A 22647-nucleotide genomic window follows, 5' to 3' on the forward strand; every position below is an offset into this window, starting at 1 on the left:
AGGAGCTGTCAAAGAGCTCATGGAGTTAAAAAGAAATTTTAAAAAATCTAGAAAGCCAGTAATTGCCAGCATGAATCTTTATTATGTACAGAACGGAAAATACAGAGCCTGCTTACTTCAACGGCTTCTCCATCAATAAAAAAAATAAAAAATAATAATCCGGCTATTCACACTGCTGGATCTTAGTTTATGCCTTGGAGCTTCCTCCTGCAGTTGGGGGGTGAAGAGGAACCTGCTCTGGCCCGGGCTTCCTGTTTCCCTCCCCAGGGAGCTGCCCTCTGACCTGGGTTCCCAGTGCGGGCGTCCCTTATGGTAGAGCGGGTTGGATAGCTAGGCCTGGTGTTCCAGTGTTTTGACCTTTGCAGCCCTTCACAGAGAGTCAGCATGATAAAAGCCTAGGAAATGAAACTTAAAGAATTAAACATGTACAACCAGCAAAAGAGGAAGGGATATGATAAAGGCATTCAAACACCTTACCAGTGTTTTACAAATGCACCAGAAGCATTTTTCAGTGGAATGGAAATTCTAGAAAAAAAGAGGTTGGCTCAAAGAGGTTGACTCTGGAGAGATATAAGGAAATATTTCTTCATAGAAAGCGTGTGGGGGGGTTAGATGGAACTGTCTCCCAGAGCATGGAGGCTGAAACAGTAACAGAATGCAAAACAGCGTGAGATAAGCAGAAGGAATTCTTGAATGCGAGAATAAAGCCGAAGGCTTGTGGTCCTTATCTGCTGACATTTTCTGCATCCATTTTACACCTGTTCAGTAAGTTTTTCCCTTTCTGTAGGCAGAATAACTTTGCTATCAATAAGTAGCCTTTCTCCTAGGAGGCATTTCTCTTATTGTAAACATTTACATTTGAAATCTTTCTTGCTTAACGTTAAGAGTCTGTGATGCATTATATCTGGAAACTGAGTATTTCCTAGGGATTAAAATATTTTTTGCTCAAGTTTTGACTAAGCTAATTTTAATTAGCTTGTCATTATAAGTATGCTGTCTTTGATGGGTTTGAAGCCACAAATATCTTGAAAATTCATAAAATAAGTAGAGTAGAAGTGCTTGTCCTAGATACATTTATATATCAATATATAACCATCAATTTAATTAACCTTTAATATTCCTTCCCGTTGTGAATGCTTGAAGTGCTTCCCCATGCACACAGTTTGCAACATCTATGGAAGTAGGTTTTAGGAGAACATCTGGTTGCGTGGAAGATAAGGGTGCCAAAGCAGAGCTTCAGTTGCTTAGAAGGATCTCTTATATCTATGGAATATATCCATAAAGTATCAGAATAGAAGGGCTTTTTTTGGCATGGGGGCAGGAGGATTTCAAGTATATTGTAGCTAAGAATGTTTTTATCTCCCCTAATAATTGTTTTGCTGCTACCATAAAATCTGTCTTCTGAACAAGTCTATAAAATTATGGGATGACAGTTAATTACTACAGTATGGTGGTGCCAAGCTTAATACGAAACAGGCACTACAAGCGCCAGAAGGTATGTTTCTTACAACTTATAGGCTCTAGTAAATTGATAGCTAGCTTCAAGCCAAGTTGTAATGAAATGAGTGGAAATTTCAAAAGAAAGCGATAGTGAGATTCCTTCCAAGCTTAAAAGTGAAACCGTAGAATTTAATAGATATTAACAGAACCACCATGTATCCTAAAATCCTTGAAAATGCCTGATTTGTTGATTCACTTGTTGTTCTACAATAGAGAGCATTCATCATTTAGAACAAAGTGTTTTATAGCTCAAAAGTGATCAAAATCACTGATGAAATTCAGGTTGAATTATTTGATTATATTTGTTTAGATTTTATTTGAGAGGAGAGAGGTAACGTAATGTGTTTACTACTTGCAGCTAAGAACAAAGCAGCTGATATTCAGGGATAGGCAGTCTTTGGTGCTCATTGACATCAATCCATTTGGGTTTTCAGGATATCCCTAATAAATATACATGAGATAGATTTGCTTCAATTGTGTGCAAATCTATCTCATGCATTCATTTGGGATATCCTGAAAACCTGAGTGGATTGGTGTCCATGAGGACTGGAGGTTTCCTACCCTTGCTGATATTCTCTCTTACCACGTTCTTGTATTGGAGGGAGGATAGAGCTGAATGGCATGGTAACAACTGTTTCAAGAGTCCTGTTTGTATGATCCAATACATGTGAACTGAGTTAGTGATGAGGAATGTTTTTTAAAATTCCCACTTGAGCCATTCCAGTTTTTACTTTGTGTAATGCACCAGGAATGGAACTGGGCAAGCTAGATGGGTCTTGTCCTTATAGAGATACTTCATCAGGCCCACGTGGTTTTTTGTTGGGTTTTTTTTTTAATACCTGGACAGGTTGGAAAGTTCCGTGTAAAAGCTGATATGGCTGAAACTGCTCTGTAACGAAAGTGTTAAAATAATCGCAGGTTAGTGGCAACCATCTATGAAAGTTTGTCATGTTTCAGTCTACCTGGGAAAAGATGGATTATTCTAATACAAAAGTTTTCCCATTTTAAGGTTAAATTAAATAATATACAAAATTTCTTAGGAAGTTCTCAGTGGCAAAGGCTGTTCTGATGAGCCTCCTCATAAATGGAAACAATAAAAGGAGAGAGAGAGAGATCCTGATGCCTCGTTAACCAGCTGTTCACCAGGGTTGGACTAGATCCCTCCTCACAGGGAGGAAATTCATTTCCAGGCATCAGAGGGACAAAGGTTGTTGTTATCGTTTGCATAATGCATACCAGATGTACACAGCGTTGTACAGATACAGGAGCTATCCCAATGAACATTACCTACAAGTCATATCCTAGTCATTTAGAGATTGAACAGCTTCATGTCTGTTGGTCAATAGATAAAATCACAGTGCTAACTCCCCGTCCGTGTCACAATTTGTTTAGTCCTCTGATCCAGCATTGCTGATGGTAAATAGTGAAAGCCACTGTCACTTCCCATACGTATTTCTGCCAGCGCCACACAGCTGGATCAAGGGCCAGACGTTCAGTTTTTTGGTTTGGTTTTTTTTTTTCTGTCAACTTGACAGGAGCAGAGAAACAGATGTCATTCAAAGCACAAAAAGATGTTTGGAAAAATCACGGTCCCTACGTTTCCTTTTGCCGGCAAAATGTTGCTTCGGTTTTCGTTAGCGTTTTGCCAGCTGCCTGGTGAATACGTCCATGCTTTAGTTTTACTCCGGGTGCTGCCAGGTGACCTCTGCAGTGTTGTGAGCTGTTTTGCATAGAATGCTGCCGCACAATGCGGTCTGTTGGAAAGCTCCAAAAAATGGAAGCCAAGTGGATGTAATCTGGGAAGCACAGAACAGGCACTTGGGATCCTTCTATGCTTGTTGTAATTGTGCGAAAAATATTTCAGTTTGTATTTTATCAACATTTATAAAGATAATTATTGAATAACACACTTAAATACTGTAGCTTGCTTATTTTAAACAGTCTCATAAACCCAGCTAATTTTCTTTCATCAATAAGTTGTCAGCAAGCCAGACAATGTGCGGGCCACCCGGGCTGTTCAGTCATTCACCTTAAGAGAAAGTCTTTCAATAAACAAATTGTATAAAGGTTACTTTTTGAAAAAAATTTTTGCACAGATAAAATGTTGAAAAGAACAAGAATTCACAAGAAGTAAAGACAATCAGTCTTATAAACATAATCTCCTCACCCAACATAGATAATGTTTCATTAAATGCTATTTCAGGGGCTAAATCACACATACCTTCTTATATAGGTAAATAATATGACTGTTGTCTAGGAAGAAAGCACAAAGCAATATAAAATCATTTGATTGTCAATAAAATGAGGTATAACAAAAGTACTTATCTTTAGCTGAGAATACCAATTTTCGAATGGACAGCACCATGTCTCAAACTTGCAAAATGGAGAACTGAAGGAGAAGAGAGGAATCCTTTTTAATAGATGTCAAATCCATGCAGTAGTGGTGACATCCAAATGCACTCCCGGACACTTTTCAATTAAAAACTTCAGATTTAAAGATTTTCTGCTCTGTCCCTCCCGACGCAGCCTCGGGGCGAAACACTGGATCCGTGTCAGGGGACCTGCTAAGAATCTTGTAAGGCACTGTTTAAAATTTGTGGAGTTGCTACCACCAAGGAAAAGCATTTTCTACATTATACTAGAATTGCTGTGTGGACTCTTACTTCGTTCTGCACTTTATTCTTTACTGTGACATCCAAATGTCCACAGGCCATTGATAACACACAGCTGGTCACGTCTCTCAAAGTGATGGCTGCTCTCCTTAGCTTTTGATTCCGTCCCCAAGTCAGCCAGCTAAGGACTTAGCCAGCCTCTCCATTTTCATCTACAGCATGCACACCATCTGTGCCAGTAGTAACTTTGGTTATAGAATCGGCTCAAAATATTAGCATCAGGTTTTCTTGGAAAATATGTGTAGTATATTGAGCCCTCTGAGCTTTATTTTCAGAAACTGTTTCCTAGATGCATGGTGGAAGCAACCTTTGGAAAACACTATGGGCCTGATCTGCTAATTTTTTTTTTTTCCCCTGTAGACACAGTATGGGAAAAGAAAAGCCGTAGTGAATCTGGTCCTAAGTTGAGAGCTGCCCAATGTCCTATTCTAACATTAAAGTGGGCATTTTTCTAAGTTTGTATAGTATGGCTTTGTGCTGGGTTGCTCTCTGTACATTTTTCCTGAAACATTCTGACAGGATAGAATTAGCTTGTGGGGAAAAATAGGAATTTAGAGTGCAGCTTGAATTCAAAATAGAGTAATGGTGACAGGATAATTATAAATCCCAATATAGCAATTTCAAGACTGTTAGTATTGTCTTTAATTAGCAATTGCTAATGGGTAGTAAATTTGTTGATGCAGTTTTAATTATTTACTGGTATATCTGTCTTGTCTATGGCTGCTGTAAATGGGAAGCAACTGTAAAAATTGTCAGAACCTTTCAGTCTGTCTGTTGGGGGACTTTGCTTGCATGGTCCTTATAGCTGAATTTGCACAAAAAGAAATCATTTTGTTATCTTGATAAAAGAAGCCTCTGATGCAGCAAGTCAGATCTGAGCTAACTCCCCTAGTTGCATGTTTTATTTATTTCCAATAGAAGCTGCCAAGCTGTGCTTGTTGGAAGAATCCCTTTGGTTTGGAAAGTTAATATGCATCATCATCTTTGCATAATTAGATGGTAACTTTTAAACAGGCACGTGGGCACACATGTGCGCGTGTTTGCCGGCTCACATCAAGGGTGCATAAGTATGTACGCACTGGTTTCACTGAGAAATCCAGGAATGTCAATGCTCCGCCCAGACCATGCTCATGCCCCAGACCTTTGTTGAGAGAGATTTTTCTGTGCATAGCGGGAGATACATGCGTACACGGGTGCCTTTTAAAATCTGTGTGGCGCACACTGGCCCGACTTGTGTGCCTATCTCCCAGTTTTGGGACACGCCGGGCTTTTAAAATTCACCATTTATTATGCTGGACCTATAAAAGGCATCATAAGAACATAAGGCACACAGAATCAGACCAATAGTCTATCGATCCCGGCATCCTGTCTCTTGCACAGTGACTCATCCAGATCGCTTGGGCGTCATCAGCAGATCCTAATGGGGCGACCCATTCCTCATTGCTCATTTCCAGAAGTATGAGATGGCTATTCCCCCGAGTCTATCTGGCTTATTAATTGTTAACTGCAAATATTCGTCCAAACCCTTTTTTTTTTTTTTAATTTAGCTATACTATTAATCTTCAGGCAACAAATTGAACCTACAAAGAATATTATCTATGTTCTAGGTGACATAATTCCTTGGTTTATTAATTTCTATTTACATTTACTGCCCAATGAAAATATTTTTGTTAAATGCCACCTATTCATGATCTCAAGCTGTTGGTAGCAAATTACCTAGATGTGTAATGAATGAAAAGGCACACGGCTTGAGCTTTACAGCCCTTTTAGTTTTTGTCCAGCAAGTAAAAAGTGCTTTAAAACTAATAAACCAAGAAAGCTTGACCTGGCAGTTCATAGGAGCTGCTATCAGTAGCCAGAAACCTTACACACATTATGCAGCTTTCCAAACTGTCATCATTTCCGCCTTTAGTTTGGAGCTGTTTTATTCTTACATCTTTAGGATACAAAGTAATTCATATATTTTATTCTGCCCACTTAAAAGCCTTCTAGTTTACTCCACTGTCAGAGTAGATATGGTAACATTGTATCGGCATGTGTGTTGTCAAATACAATGAAAAGTGGCCACCAAAATAAGATCTGAAACACTGTTAAACTGAAGTCAGAAATTTCCAGTGGCTGATGGTGAAATACTTGCACATCTAATGCATTTAAGTTGTATAGATAAACTCAGCTACCTATCAATGACAGGTTATTTTTCTTTTCACGGTTCTTTATTGTGCTTCAATTAAAACTATACGCACCTGTACTGGATACTCAGTAGCACGTGCAAACAAAGGATGGTATTAGCACAAACTGAAACTTGTGAGCCGTAGCACCAGCCATCAAAGCTTAAGAACAAACTTGGCTACAATCCCTGTGTGCATCTTTCAGAAACATTCATAATTCTTAATTTTATCTAACCCCTGGGATCCTGCCAAGTGTTTGTGACCTGGATTGGTCATTGTTGGAGACAGGATAGTGGGTCTGGGCAGGGGAGGAGACACACAGGAGGTCCACGGACCATGCAAAACCCCATGACTGTCCCCAGGGTTCCCTTATGGGGGGAGGGGGGGGGGAAACACAAGTCTTCAAGGCCCTCAGGGTTTAATCACGCCGAGGGGGTCTTCTGCACATGAGACAGTAAGAGAAAAATTTACCGTTCACTCTCAGGTGTTGTTCAAAATAAAATCTTTAGAAAAAAAAAAACAAAGTGCAAAATAGTAAGAGCAGTGCACCAATACTGCATCAGAATCCTCAATACCAAAACCAAAAATCACAGTCTTTCCTACTCTCCCTCAAACAGGTCAGCTCTTTGGAAAAGATGTCCTCCCAGTATCAGTTTGGCAGTTCCTTTTCTCTTCCTCTCACTCCCCTGGGTCCCAGGATGATGTTGGCTGCATCATTCTTTGACTCTGGTGGCTCTCCTAGGCAGGGTACCCTTTCCACCAAACTCTACTAGAACTCTTTCTCACGCTTCTGAACGTCCACCCTGGAATTTTACGCCTGTTAAATCTCCCTGGGACCTTCTCTGTGAGAGGGAGAGAGAGAGGCACTGTGAAGCTCCTCAGTGGAAGAGGGCTCTAGACACCACTTATAAGGGGCAGGGACATTTTCTCAGAGATATTATGTGACCGAGGAAAAGAAGACAATCTGTTGTGACTAGGTTGCCTATTTTTTTCTAAAAGTGTATAGCCAAATGCTCTGTGTGTCAAAATTGCTCCCATAGGAAGTCATGGCAACTGCTGTAGACAGAGTGGATGGTGTTCGGGGGCCCTGTGTACTAAGCATTCCTCCCACAGACAGAAAATAGGAGAAAACCTTTAGTACATCAGCTCCTCAGTGATTCCTCCTTTTCCTGTGTGCACCAAATATCTCTTTCCAGGCCATAATAAACATTTTTTATTTATTTTAATTTTTTTGCCAAATATGTCCCAAGAGATTTTTGATTGAAACAAGCCCTAAGTGACGCATGCTTTTAGCATCGCTTTCAGAATTCTCAGTTGAGGACAGTGGATTCTTGTGGTCAAGTTTATTTTAGTGTCTGCGGTCTCTTGTAGTCACAAAAATAATAGGAAGTAGAAGCTCCTTGTGTCTGAGTCAAGCTCACGCTGGCATCAAACAGTCTTTGTACAGTCCAGCTTTCTGCAAGAAGGCACGATTAGAAATTCTTCTTGTAATAATACTTTTGGGAGTTTAAGCCCATTTTTTCCAAATGATGCTTAAGGTGTGTAACAGCATTATGACAGTCTTCAGAAAATTACTGAAAACATGGCTTTTTTGAACCTTCCTTCTGAATATACATGGCAGGCATGCTCTGCCTCCAAACTGAACTTCATGGCACTTTCTTTCCTGATCTAGGAAACTACTGCCTTCATGAATGTTACTATCTGCAGCTTTCCTGCCCCAATCAAATCTATGCTATGCATGCCACTCTTACTTCCAGTTTGCTCTTTTATATTGATTTATTCAATGTATAACCTATCGATTTGTTGTAACAGACTTTAAGCTTGCACAATGGAAACACATGAAATCAAATGATGATGATTAGAATTCAGGTGCAAGTCATTTATGCCCTCTGAAGCAAATATGTGAAATATACTGCTCATAGCATTACTCTGGAATTTTCTAGATTCAGCACACAGATCAGCCACAGAGCTGATTATTCTATGGTGCTCTAGCAGAGCTGTAGAGATTAATGGATTACTGTCTGCTTTTCCCAGCTTCAGGAAAAATGTCACGGGAAAAGGGGGAAGAGATTGGAGGGGAAATTAACAAAAAAAAATAAGGATCTATGAAAATAAAATCATAGAAATAGTTACAAAAACAATTAGTGATTAAAATCAAAGGTTGGGGGGAGGGGATGGCATGACCCCCATCTCCCATCTGCAGGATTCATGCTTCTATACTTCATTGATAGGGAATGCAATAAGTTGTCTTTTTTTTTATCGGCTGCACATGGACTCGGTCTTATATTTTTAGATAGTCAGAGGAAGGCATTCTTCTCATTGGTTTATGCCTGCTGAAGAATCTGGTGCACAGAAAGTGGTAAAGCAAAGCCTCTTACAGTGAGTAGGTCCTCATGCTGGATTGCTTATTATCAGCCAACCAAAATTTGCAATGCCATCGAAACACCAAAACCATAAACAAAGGAGAAGTTTTCTTTTAATTTTTTCTTCTTTTGGTTTTACTTAGTAATTATATAGTTTAAACCATGACCGGTCTGTATTCTGAGTATTTTCACTGAAGTAACTGGACATAATGGCAGAACTGCATGAGAGACCCTCTATCCAAGAAAGAGAGAGCAAAGACTTACAAGGAGAACAGCAGCCTCCTCTGACTGTGTTCCTATGGACTAGGGGGATGAAATCACACCTGATCCTTCTATTGCAAAGTCATTTGTACCTCTGTGATTATAAAGTATCTAAAATGCTACCAAACACCAAACTCTGTGGGTCTTTGAAAAGTATATGCTTGGATATTGTGCAAATCTAGAAATTGGACATTGTGGCTTACAGTGCTATTGAATGCCAGCAAGTGGTTTTACTTTACTGGCCAAAACATGATGAATTGTTATCGTGGAGCCAGGAGTGATCTGGGAAACTACAGACCAGTGAGCCTGACACATTGGTGCTGGGCAAAATGGTAGAAATTATTCTGAAGAACAAAATTACTGACCATATGGATTAGACATAAATTCATGGGGCTGAGCCAACATGCATTTAACAAATGGAAGTTTTGTCTTGCAAATCTGTTAGATCTTTTTGAAGGGGGTTAATAAAAAATGTGGACAAGGGTGAGTCAGTTGATAAAGTGTATCTAGATTTTCAAAAGGCATTTAACAAAGTTCCTTATGAGTAAATCCTCAGGAAGTTAGAGACATAGGACAGGAGGCAATATCCTATTGTAGATTGGTAAGTGGTAACTGGCTAAAAGATAGGAAACAGAGAGTAGGACTGGATGGTCATTCTGTGCAGTGGAGAAAGATAAATAGTGGAATATCCCAGGGATCTGTACTGATTATCCTTCATTACGAGCAAGAAGAATTGGGCCTATTCTTTAAGGTACTGCTAGGTACATGCCACCTGATTGACAATGATTGGAGACAGGATCCTGGGCTTGATGGGCCTTCGATCTGGTCCAGTATTGCACGACTTATGTTCTTATGGAAATGGAAGAGCAGCAGAATATTAATTTTAGTAAATGCTGTAGAAGCTGGATGGCTTGCTTTTATTTATTTATGTATGTATGTATTTATTTATTTATTTATTTTAAATGGGGTATGCCGAGGGCAGCAGTTGAGGGACTTAACATAGCTGCCATTCTTATCTTTCTCTAAACTTGTTCTAAATACGATTGTTTCCCCTCTACCCTCATATATGTTTGTTTTCTCTGTAAATCCACTTATTCTTCAATCACTTCATTCTTTAACTTCTTAAGATAATTGTTGTTAAATGTGTTGTGTGTGTGTCATCTTTGTGTATAATGTTTTCTGTGCAGCTTTGGGTAATGTTGTGTTATAAATACTTTTTGCTTCTTTTTCATGTATGTTTTGTTCTTTTTAGGGACCACTTGGTTTGGATGGCAATCCAGTAAGTAGCCAATAAAAACATTATCATTCATTATCTGACCTGAATGGAGCGATGCACTGATGCAGTTAATTGAATTCTATGTCCAGTGTGGAGTGTCTTGAGAAAGCACCATACTGTACGGAATGTATAAGAATAATGATAATCGTCATCACCATGGCTAATAGAAAGTCAGCGCATGCTGGACTGATTTACTTAGTATTTTAAACAGCATTTTATGCAAGGCGCTTCAGCTAAAAAAAATTAAAAAGTCAACCTGAGCTAGGTATACAAGTATCTCATAGATAATTATATGCAGTCATCAGAGGGTTGTCATGGCTCTCTTATTTTTTTTAATTTTTGAGGACAGGTTGATCGAGGCCTGATTTTTATGCCAGGGCATGCATGGACTTACAGACTTTGCTTTTGGGAGGGAAATCTGAATTCCAGGACCATGTATGCAAGTGAACCTGTCCTGAAAAAGAATGCAGCCAACTGCATTTTAGTTTCCATATATGGAGATCATAAAAATATATTTTTTTTAAATGTACTTTTCAGTGAAGAAGTCAGTCATGGTTATTAGTGGCAAATGCATGCACCACTCTGTTTTTATTTTGTGTTCATCTTATTTTATTATTGAGCTGATTAGACCATATTCTTCATTGAATGATCTGCAGACCTGAGACTACGTGAAGGCAAGGGAATGTTTAAAACTCTTCCTTTGAAAACACTTGTGCTTCTATAACTAAACTACATTAGCAAGATTGTCAGTTTCACATCTGTTACGTTTATCCAGGAAAATCTCCACCTCCCAGCCCACGGTGGCAATTAAAAATTGTGCTTGGAATAATAAGAAATGCAAATTAAGTAAAAGAAGTGTACTTGGGGAGGAAGATTTTTAAAGCTATTTCTGTGGGTAAGCAGTGGTTTGCACATGTAAATTGGCTTTCTGAAAATTGCCCTTTCTTGATATGCCACAAGTATAGCTGCATTGTATGTTTAGCTGCATTTAAGGAAGGCATTCCTAGAGCATGTTTAGGGCAGAATCAGAAAATATCCCATGCCGATTGTGTTGGTGATAGGGTCTCTCTCTCTCTCTCTCTCTCTAACTCAACAACCCTCACCCCACCCCCTTTCCCCTCTCCATGGTGTTTCTCACCGCCTTCATATCTTGATAGTCTCGCTTTCTCATTGCCTGTAACTTTCTTAGGTTGGGAGTCTAGCAGTATCGCCTTCCTTTCTCACTTTCTGCTCTGCCTGGGACTAAACGCTACTTTCTAAGGAGGAACCAAGAGGGGCTGGTGTACAGGCTCTGGAAACAGGGCTGTCATAAGGAATAAGCAAGAATGGCAACCAGCTTGGGTGCCAAGCTGAGAAGGGGGCCTGTTGGAGTCAGTCTGCAAACACACAAACCCAAAAGGGAAGGAGAACACTAAAAAGAACCCTTGCTGGAGCACCATTTTGTCCAGTGATTGCCCTGTCTGCAACTGCGCCTCATGCCTGTGCTGGCTCTAGAATTTAGTTGCCTTCCTGTCCTATCCCAGTTCCTGGAAGTAGAGGGAAGCCTTGCAGAGGGCAGGACTAGGTTAAGGCTGGTGTTTCCTTTAGGCAGTGCTTTCTAGCAGGGAGTCAGATTTTCTCAGGTGGCCACAGTCTGACACATGTCATGATTGCTGACCCATGTTCTGCACTCTCCAGAGCCTCCAGCTCCAAGACCAATACAGCCGCTGGAACCCCAACTGACAATAAATTAACCAAAGCAACTTTGCAATAAAACTGTAATTTGCTTAGGGTGTAAGATTTTTAAAAATACTAGCTCTTTGCACTTTAAAGGCCCTTGCACAGTGAACAGAATACAGCAAGCAGCCTCCTCTAGAAGTTTTAAAGTTTCTCAGCTATTTTATATTCATGAGGTTCTCAAATTCACGTTCAGATGGAAGAGACACAGAGAGGCATGGGACAGGCCCCTCAGCTGTGCATTTTCAGGATTCCAGAAAGCTGCAGTGACATTGAATTGTACAGTTAAGCAGTTACTGTGTCTGCCTGGTTCCAAAGACGACGACGTAAGCGTGTTGTGCTCTTTATGAGCATTTAGAATATCTACCAATCCCGGCACTTTTGAAAATTCCACGGAGACTCTGTCAGTGATGGATTCATTGGCCAACAGGTAAAGCAAAAAAAGAAAGGGAAGATGTTTTAGATTGTCGGGTTTCATAGGCTTAAGTGATCATTTCTTTGGAGGGGAGGAGAGTTCCTGTCAACTTTCTCCTGCTCATTTTTGGACTTCTAGCTCTTTCAGAACTGGGGCCAAGATTCAGCATTATGAGCCTTCACTCTCATCTACCTAGGAAATTTCTCCTCGGCACTGCACTCATGGGCTCTAAATCTGGCCACTGGTTGCCCCCATCTCCACAAGATGCTGTGAACACTGCCCGTGCAACATTCTCAGTTCCGGCTGACCTGGGGAGCAGAACTGACCCAGCAATCCAGCCCAGGTCCTCTGCATGCAACCTTACACTGAACCACCAGACTGGCCCTGGATTGACTTGACTTTATTTTAAACATATACAATTAAAATAATATGCAAAACAAATGTCCTGACTGCCTCTATAGACTAGTTCTGGTTGCAGGATGGATAGAATTTCACATTTAAGTTACCAGTTTGAATCTTGCTCAGACTGGTAAAAGTTACTATGCTGGATAGTCTGTCCTCTTTGATGGCTTTTTCAAAAGGATCTGGCTGGTTAGCTAAGGAGATAGCTGGCGAGAACCTCCAGGGTGAAGATTGCCTTGTGTATAGGGGTGGATAAATCTAGTCATCCCTTTTCACAAGGCAGCTACATTCAGCTCTTCCGGACAGACATTCCTGGGAGGGGGAGCAGGACATGGGGGACAAAATGACCTGGCCATTTTCCCCTGCCCAGCCCCATTTGCATAAATGGCAGGGGGAAAGTTCCTGTTTACCTTTTAGCAAACACTCATCGAAAATTCACCTAATTTACAGAGGTACCAATGTATCCAGGAACTTTGCTACTAGGCAGATCAGTGAAAATCACTCCCATCACTGCTTGGCAGGAAAACAAGATGCAGGGACAATCTAGTTCCCATTGGAGAAGCTTCAACATCTCTTAATTCTCCCCTACCGAATGCCCTTATCGGTCTCAGCGCAAGTGCAGGACTGAAGTGCCTCTCTGCGGCAAAAATAGTTAGCTGAAAGCATATTTTTCTCATAGACTGTCTGGTGGATATAAACATCTTTGATTGTTTAGGGTAATGTTTGTCATCGCAGTTTCTGTACGCAATGGTAAGTCTTTACAATGCGACATCTGAATACCGTGGGGTTTAAAGAATGTATTCCACATGTAATTGCTAGAATAGAACTGGAAGGAAAACAGGTGCATAAAATTACTGCTCATTGGAGCCCAGGATGTTTAAAGTGAATAAACTTTGGGTAAATAACTGGTGTCTTTAAAGCTATAATAAAGCAGATTTTTGTTTTTCCTTTTACAGGGTCCTCCAGGACCAAAAGGGGAAAAGGTAAGATTCCATTGCACAAAACATTTACCCCACAAAAAGCTGCCAATAAAGATAATATAACTATATTTGTATAGCTGCTTTCATTCAAAGTGTGTCTATAATTTAACATGATGAAACCTACATGCACCCATCTCTGGGTTTGAAAATCAGACTATTATTTTTATGCCAGATTGGCATAGTGCCTTCAAGAAAGAAAAAGAGCAACCTTAAGGGGGTAATATTCGAACCCCAGGGCTAGCTTGCAGACCTGTGGGTACTTTGTACTTATAAGCTCACAAGCTTTTTTTTTTTTTTTTTTTTAATTTTAGAAATTTCAAATTTGAATACAAATTCAAATGCAAATAAACATAATTCAGGAGTACATAGAATATCACAGTATATATTACCCTAAATTAGGATAAATATATATTCTATACATTAGTCATTTGCAAAATATAATCATCTCCCTGTTACCAAACATGAGAGAGAGGATCCTACTTTAGAGCAATAAAGACCAAATAAACCACTTTCAAAAACTGGGAGATATCAGAGTAAACTATTTCTTACCCTACAACTAAGAGGATGACATAATTTGCTCAGTCTCTTGGTTCCGTCCACTCTCTAAGTATTTCTCTAGCTGTTCAGGCTCACAATAAACAAATCTTATTCCATCCACTTTCATTATACATTTACAAGGGAATCTGTGATATTTAACTGTATACCAAAAGTTCTGGCCTGATTAGCCAGCAAGAAGAACTTTTTTCGTCATATCTGAGTCTCCTTAGAGATGTCAGGGTAAACCCACAATTTTTGCCCCAAATATAAACAAGATCTTTTAGTTAGAAATAATTTTAATACATTATCTCTATCTTCTGAGAATTTAAATTTTACCAATAAGGTTCCTCATTTCAATTTGAGAATATAGGAAGTCTCTATCAGTTCTGTAACATTTAACGAAGTTCCATTTACTGGTGGATTTTCTGGTAGGTTTTCATTTTGTTGCTCATTTTTCTTCAAAAGAAAATATGCCTTCGATATCACCGGTAACATATCAGATGGTAGTAATAATACTTCCTGAAAATAGTTCTTTAATTGTTCCTTTGGGGAAGTCATTTTACACTTGGGAAAGTTTAAAATCCTTAAGTTGTTGTATCTTACAGAATTCTCTATGCTTTCCACTTTCTTCTCCAACACAAATTCTCCTTTAATTATTGAAAGCTGAACATTCTTTATCTGGTTAATTTCTTCTTCTGCTTTTAACAAATTCACAGAATGCTGGTTTATTTCAGGAGTTAAATTATATAACACCATCTGCATTTCTTTTATATTTGTAGACAAGTTTACTATGGCACTTTGCATCGACATTATCGCCTGCCATGTCGAATCCATAGTAACAACTTTTGGTTTCTCGCTTGGTGCAAATGGTAGAAAAGTTATTACTTGCGATAGAGAGATACCTTGAGTGTCCTGGATCCTTTGAGGCTGAGCTCTCCTCATGACTGTTCCGGCTTCCATTTTGCCGGTTCCAGCTCGGACTTCGCCGATAATTCCCTCCACTTTTGGGGAGGAGATGAAAGGACCTCCCGTTCTTTCTAATGCCGCCATACTTCCAGCTGCTCCCTCCCCAATAGGGCTGACTTCTAACGATGCCATCCGTCCTCTGAGCGGGCCTGGGTCAGCAGCTGTTTCGGCGTTACCTGGTGGAGTAGGAGTTGTTGGGGCCCCGGGACTTAGAGTGGTGTCTCCCTAGAGCAAGAGCGCTTGCTCCCCGCCCATTTGCTCAGTGGGATACTCCGGGGGTATAAGCTCCAGTTGAGGCTGGAAGCCCGTCAGCGTTGTTTGTATGAGCGCGGGTCTTACAGGGTTCAGGGCACCCTCTCTTACCCTGCCCTTACGCTTAGTATGTGGCATCTTTCAATAGCCAAGAAACAGGAAAAAGTACCAGAGAAAACAGCGCTTCAGGAGCTTCACACGCCAACTTCTCCCACAGACGCCATCTTGGATCCGCCCCCCACAAGCTTATTTTAAAAGGGAAACTGCCCACAAAGAGGTTGATTTTAAAATGAGCATGCGTGCACCAGCAAGGATACGCTGGAATGTTTAATCGTGCACACACTTGCGTGTGCATGTTTTAAAATGCACCAACCACACAAAAGTATGCTCCTAATTTTAAGGGGTTATTCAAGCACAACTAGCATGCATGTGTCTTCCATGGGACTTTGATGGCTTTTGCACGTATACATCATCAAATTTCAAAGCATGGTCACAGCAAAAGCACATTCCCAGTTTTGCAATTAGTCCACCACTTTGTCCAGTTAATAGCGAGGTTTTTCAGACCTTTCTGGTTCTTTATCCTGCACGCTCCCCTGTTGACCCGGAGCCCTCATCCTGTCCTATAAGCCCTAAAACTCGAGATCTACAGACCTGCTCCTCATCAGGAGCGGAAGTAAAGTTATGCAGATAACAAGCGAATGCGCGCACTGAAGCCTCCAGTTTTAAAATACAAATTTACATGCGTACGTTTTTTCCCCACCCACAGAACGCCCATGCCCCGCCCATTCCCACCCCTTTTCTGCCCCCTTATTCCTTACACGTGCACAGGTAAATATAAACGCATTTTGCAGCTTTTTAGAATCTGCATTGCACGTGCGCGTAGGTGGGAATTTTTGCACGAGCCACGCCTTCAAAATTTAAGCTACCGTGCACCGCATGAGAGCAGACTTATGTAACGGAAAGTACTTCAGGGATTTCAAAATGAAATCATCGAGCATAACCTTCCCAGACCAAACCCATGCCCCCTTTTTTTTTCATGCAGGGTTAGCTACTTTTACTCACAGTGGGAGAGGACAATTTTCAAAGAGGTTTTTTTTTTCCCTGGATAAAAAGACGTAGCTTTTTACCTGGTAAACAGTGTTGAAAACTGCACCCATATTTTATTTAATAGTCAATTATAGTCCGATATATGGAAACTCTGCAAGATAGTGATTTGCCCAAGGCTGCATATTTAGTGGGAAGGACAGAAAATGATGGTGTAAAGTTACCCTTTTACTCCGAGACACGGTGCAGGTTTCATCAAAATATCTGGCTAACGCCGTCCTATGGACCACAACAAATTACTTACTAACAGCAAGCACGCACATGATCTGTAAAAACTAAAAATATATGGCACTGGGGCAGGCTTATTTGACATAGTGCACTGTGACTAATCAATTATAAACCAGAAAGCTTTCCTCTGGGGAAGTTGTTTGTGGCTTGGCTTTTTGTGCTTTTAAATCCCCTTTGCAAGGCAGAAGAAAATAACACACAAGCAGAAAGGATTCTCCAATTTTTTGGGGGGGGAGGGAGGTTTGCCTCTCTCCTATTAAACTATAACAAATGCGCCTAAAGTAAATTATAAATAGTGTGGCAGTAGCAATATAACCTGTAAACCCAATCTGCAATAAATGATATGGAGACCTACTAATCTGACTCCCCCCTAACCAATCCAAGAGTCATAATTGTTGCAGAAACATAAATTATTTTTGTATTATGTGATATTTAGGGGGACCAAGGAGACGCCGGCCCAAGGGTAAGTATTATAGCAACAAATAATTACTGTTTTTTTTTTCTTATGTGCGTGTTGGTATACTGGTACCGTTGTGAGGAACATAAGGAGGACTAAACGGACCTTATAGCATTCATCATTAAGATGTCTGAGGGTCTCTGTCTTGACTCTTGATTATTTCTGTTGGATGTAACAGTTTTGATATCTTTGATTAGCCTAATGATGCATGTTATACCTGCTATTAAATCACAAATATAATGAGGCCCTCGGACATGGACATTGCTTTACTTCCTGTGGTAACGGAGCCCCGTTATAATCATAGGTCTCACTGCAATCTATTTTTATACTGCACATAAAAATTGTCACTCAATAAATCAGTACTTACTGTATCTGTATTCTGCTGTTTACCATTTGCTCTGTTATCTGCTTCAGGGGGTGCCTGTATCCATCAGGACCTTTACCCAATCTTGCAGTCTGCACAATAACAGCAACAACTATTTTATCCATTAGCAATCATATCTAAAAGAACTACTAATGAAATTAAAATACCAGGCTTATGGGTGTCCAGTTTGCTCATTCATCATACCAACCCATTGCGCTCCCACTGCCCTTTGTAATTTTGTACGTAATTGTGATCTAATTTACTTAAAACACAAATATATTTAACCATGGGGCCAATGTGTGCAAACAAAAAAGTTTTGTATGCTTTGAATTAGAGTACTTTTATTAGCATGTGCACTAAAAAAATTGCTTTATTACAAGTGTAGTAAAGTAATGGAAGGGTCACTTGATGAAATTGCCTAGTGGCACGATACGCAGGTACTGTTGTATCCATGCAACTTTAATACATTTTCAGAGAAAACACCAAGTAGTTTCTCTTAGAATATTCACCAAAGCTTTCACTCTACAAATGTACACCCCTACTTTTCATCTACTGTATCTGCGACAGGGGTTAGTTGGGAGAAACCATGCATGTATCTTAGGAAAGTCTGTATATATGTGTGTGAGGCTTATTCCCCCGACCCAAGCCCACCTCCTGAATCATCCAGTCTTTCAGCATTTAAAAACTAGGAGGTCAATATTCAATGACAGGGCAGCCGACAAATTTACCCATGTGACGTTATGCACGTAACTTGCCCTTAGGGGCTTCCATTTTCAGTTTTTTTATTTTATTTTTCCTGGGAATTTCAGTGTTCATTATTATTATTATAATGAACGAAAATGGTAGAAAATCAGTGGGAAAACTTACAAGTCCATTTTTTTCTACTGATTTTTCTCCCAATTATTTTTTCTTCTAACAAACACTGATAAATTCCTGGGGAAAAATAAAATAAAACCTGAAAACGAAGGTTCCTACTTGTCCTGGATATTTAGCAGGACTTAGTGTACAGGTCTCCTGCTGAACATACACGGATAACGTTAGGACTGCTATATTTCCAGCAAGACCTATATAAACATAGCTTTATCCGAAGAATGTTCAATACATACACACTCGTCGGCTAAAGTTTAGCCCCACGCTAGAAGGCCTCCATTTTTGTCCAGGCAAAAATCTGCAAGCACAAAAGGTTGAGCATTTGTCAGGGGGGAATATTGAAAGATTGGTTTATCCAGCTAACTTTGGACTTGCTCGACAGCTTAGCTGGATAAGTCTGAGTATTGCCACTTATCTGGCTGAGTTAGTTGGATAAGTAGCCACGCTCTGGAACACCTCGTCATGCCCACCACTTGGTAGGATAAATATTTATTTATTTATTTATTTATGTATTTAACATTTTTATATACCAAAATTCATGTAGCAAAGTTACATATCAATTCGGTTTACATTATAACATTAAACAGTCATGACCTAATGCAATTACATCGAACAGGTGGATAAACTTGGATCATGTAAACTGGGGATTAAAGAACAAAGAATACAATAAAGAATGCAGTTCTAGGAAAGGACCTGGCTAAAAATAAAGGAGTCACGGTACAAGGTGCACATATTTGGAACGATTGAGAGGAAAATTAAAGTTATGGATAGAAGGCTAAATGGATTTAGTTATCCAGCTAAATGGCAGCCGCTCAACGCAGTCCAATATGCAAACAGTGCCACTTAGCCAGATAAGTCTGGACTTATCCAGCCAAGTGGAACTGAATATCAACCTTTCTATGTCTATTCCTGCTTCATTTTCTTAGGTGATTACAAGAATTCTTCCTGAAGGCCATGGCGCACTTTCTGCCATAGCTAGTTGGAATCTAACGAGGTTTATCCACGACTTGTCCCAGAATGAGTGCTTAAATGCGCACTGTCCCAAGCGAATAAAATAGATAAGTTTAGACTAATTACAGTGGATCCATCTTTCTCTTTCGAAATGTTGAATAGAGCTCTGGACTGATATACAAAATATACAGTATATCAGTTAAAACAGTGGATACATGGAAATTTAGCAAATCGTCACTTTTTATACTATGTGCAGGTTCAGGTCCTAGCACGAAGTTGATTGAAAAAGAAGGAAGCGAGGCTAATCCAGTGGCTTAGCCATTGGAACTCTGCACTGCAATGGTAATTTCTAAATAAAAAAAAAAAAAAAAAAGGTACTGGGTCGGATCCAGCAGCAGCCTCCATCTTCCACTTTTTTTTTTCCAATGAGCTCAAAAAGTTTTAGACTTGACATTGGCAGAAAATGACTACTGCTGGCCCCTGCTGGTGATTGCATGCTACCAGAAGTATCTGATGTCCACATCTGGAAGCAAAATAGGAAAAGGTGACTTCCTAGCCCTGCTGACTGCAAACTCCTTCATGGCGGCCATGGCTTTTTTTGTCTGCAGAGCTGACTGAAGCTTTTGGTTTCTCTCCAAATTGAGTAAAGTTATTCTGCTCTACTGATAAATGTGATGGCCTTATGATTTTTTTTTACAAAGCATTTGATATAAACTAAAGATGAATGGCATTTTCTTCCTCATTTTTAATTACCCAAATTAATTTTTATGGGCATTTCAAAACTGATGATGATGTATTCTGGCTTCAGAGGGAGCAAAGGCTGGCCAATGGAGCAGGCTCATAATTGCACAATTAATGACAGATGTGCCCTTTGATGTTAAAGCTCCTCTAAATCAAACAGATGTCTCATCTTGATCATTCTCTCTGTATTGCTTCCTTCCTTCACTTTGCTCAGGATTGCCTGTTGCTTTTCTTTTATTTCAGGTTGGAGCCATTCTAGCTCATTTGGGGTATTCTGTTTATTGATTGTTAGAACCCAACTGGATTCTAGAATTAAATAACTCATCATTTATTTCACTGTTGTTTTTTATGCTATTAGTGATCAAAGGCTGAGAGAGAGAGACAATTGGGTCTGTAATTAGTGTCACTGTGTACAGATTTTATGAACTGTGTCTTTAGCTATAAGATTTAGGAGAAAATTTGTGTGCATTATCTATCTATATTTATAGCTACCTGTCGATATATGTCCATATGTTCATATCTGAGGCCATCATTAAGCATTCTTTACACATCTTCTGAGATGCATCCTCGGTGCTGCATCTTGCCCACAAGGGGACAATTCTGTTGTGACAGGTGGTTTTCCTTCCTCCCTCCCTGGGTATGAGCCCACTCCACCTCTGTGGCACCTAGGACCTTCCGGCCCTGTCTGATAGGGGTCTGAACTCAAGTCTGTACTCAAGTCTGTCCAGATAAGCTACCTTATTTAAAGTGTTGAGAAATGTGAGAGCTACATGAGAGAATCCCACTTTCATCAATGTCATTAAAACTGGCAAATCCACCAAATTAAGTAAATATTTCCAGCTATGAAAATCTATGTCATTGTTAACACCTATTTTTTTTTTTTTTTTTTTTAATATTGACAAAGTATGTTGGGGGACCGACTCTGATGGAGAATAAATTACTTAGCAAAATTGCTCCATGCAGCATGCATTTAGATATCATCAGTGCATTGTTCGTTTTTAGTATGTGTACCTTATATAGCAGTACAGATGTGATAATATGTTTGTGCCCCCATTTTTCAATGTGTTATGTCCATAGGGGTTTCCTGGTTCTGGTGCCTCAGCAGGGCTATTGAGTAATCAGATTCTGACTCTAAAGGTTTGTGGTCCACGAATAACTGCAATCTTGCTTGGCTGCACAGATACTTGCTCCCTGCTCAGCATTTCTTGCTCCTGTCACTGTCTTAAGATGTGCTTTCTTCTGGTACCATCTGGCCTGGATTATTCCAATCTTCTTCCCATCCAGTCTTCCTCTTCTGATGCCTTATTTCTGAGCTTTATTTCTATCTTCTAGCTTGGGATGAGCCACCGTTACCTTGTGTTACAGACTATATGCAGTGGCCCCTCCGAGTTCATCACCTGGGTTTACTCCATTTACCTAAGGATAGGGAGTGACAGGCACCATTCATGTACAATCTCCCCTTTGAGGGTGCTGGAATGGCCATCCCCTCTGCTGGGATTCATAAGCAGCTCTCTCCTGAGAGCTCTGGGGACAGTGCAGTTCTGGTTCTGAAGTCAGAGGAGGTGTTTGGAGTTGTTTGCTTTCGTTGGACTCTGGTACCACTTGCCTGCAGTCCCTGGGCAAGGTCAGGGGATCTGCCCTTCCAGTCCACTAACTGACTGACACTGCAAGACTCCTGGGTATTGCTTGGGGTGAGGGTGCAGGGAACTCTCTCCCTGAGGGGGGGGGGACCCTCTGCAACCTCCTGTGTGGACAGGAGAATGGTGGTGACCTGCTGCAGAGACCTTCTGGTGTTTGACTCAGTTTTTGAGGAAGAGAGACATTTTGGTTAGAAGACCTAGGAGGAAGAGTTTTGCTGCCCCGTCTTCCTACACTGACAGGAATATTGAGAGCTGAGTGTTCCAGCTTTCCAACTTGGGATTCAAGAGGAAAAAGAGATCGAGAGAGATATTGGAAACGGTGAGTAAGACCATCCTGAAATGTATTGAGGACACCCACTTGGTGTCTTCACCCCTGGGAGAGAGAAAGATTTGGACTTTCTGTGCAATGAGCACCCCTGGCCACCTGGGAACCTCATTTGTCCAAGACCTGGTGGGTGAGAGTTTTTCTTTGTTCTGGCAAAAGAGAGAGCGAGAGAGACCCTTGTACAGAGGGAGAAGGAACTGTATCCACTTGTGAGATAAGAACTTCCGTGAATTGTGCCGTTTTTAATATTCAGAACACACCTCCAGTAAAAATTAATTTTGGGCACTCACCCAGAGTCTCCTGCGAGAAAAAAGAACAGGCCTAACTGATTTGGTTTACTGGCAGGGCCGGTGCTTCCATTAGGCAAAATAGGCAGCTGCCTAGAGCACCGATATTTTGGGGGCATCAAAATCCCACCAGCATAAGCTCCAGAGGGGTGCTGGGCCACAGCCAATATAA

General features: G+C 40.4%; 1 protein-coding gene across 9 annotated transcripts in view; it reads left to right on the plus strand.

The window, feature by feature from the left end:
- COL23A1 (collagen type XXIII alpha 1 chain) overlaps window positions 1–22647 on the plus strand; it is a 381168-nt gene that overhangs the window by 312939 nt on the left and 45582 nt on the right. For all 9 annotated transcript variants that reach the window (XM_029583497.1, XM_029583501.1, XM_029583495.1 and 6 more), the window contains 3 exons: window positions 10217–10243; window positions 13730–13756; window positions 17277–17303. In XM_029583497.1, the coding sequence (XP_029439357.1) occupies window positions 10217–10243; window positions 13730–13756; window positions 17277–17303 (81 nt within the window). The remainder of the gene's footprint in view (window positions 1–10216; window positions 10244–13729; window positions 13757–17276; window positions 17304–22647) is intronic.

The sequence above is a fragment of the Rhinatrema bivittatum genome, chromosome 18, assembly GCF_901001135.1.
Source record: "Rhinatrema bivittatum chromosome 18, aRhiBiv1.1, whole genome shotgun sequence".
In the NCBI taxonomy this organism is placed as follows: Eukaryota; Metazoa; Chordata; class Amphibia; order Gymnophiona; family Rhinatrematidae; genus Rhinatrema; species Rhinatrema bivittatum.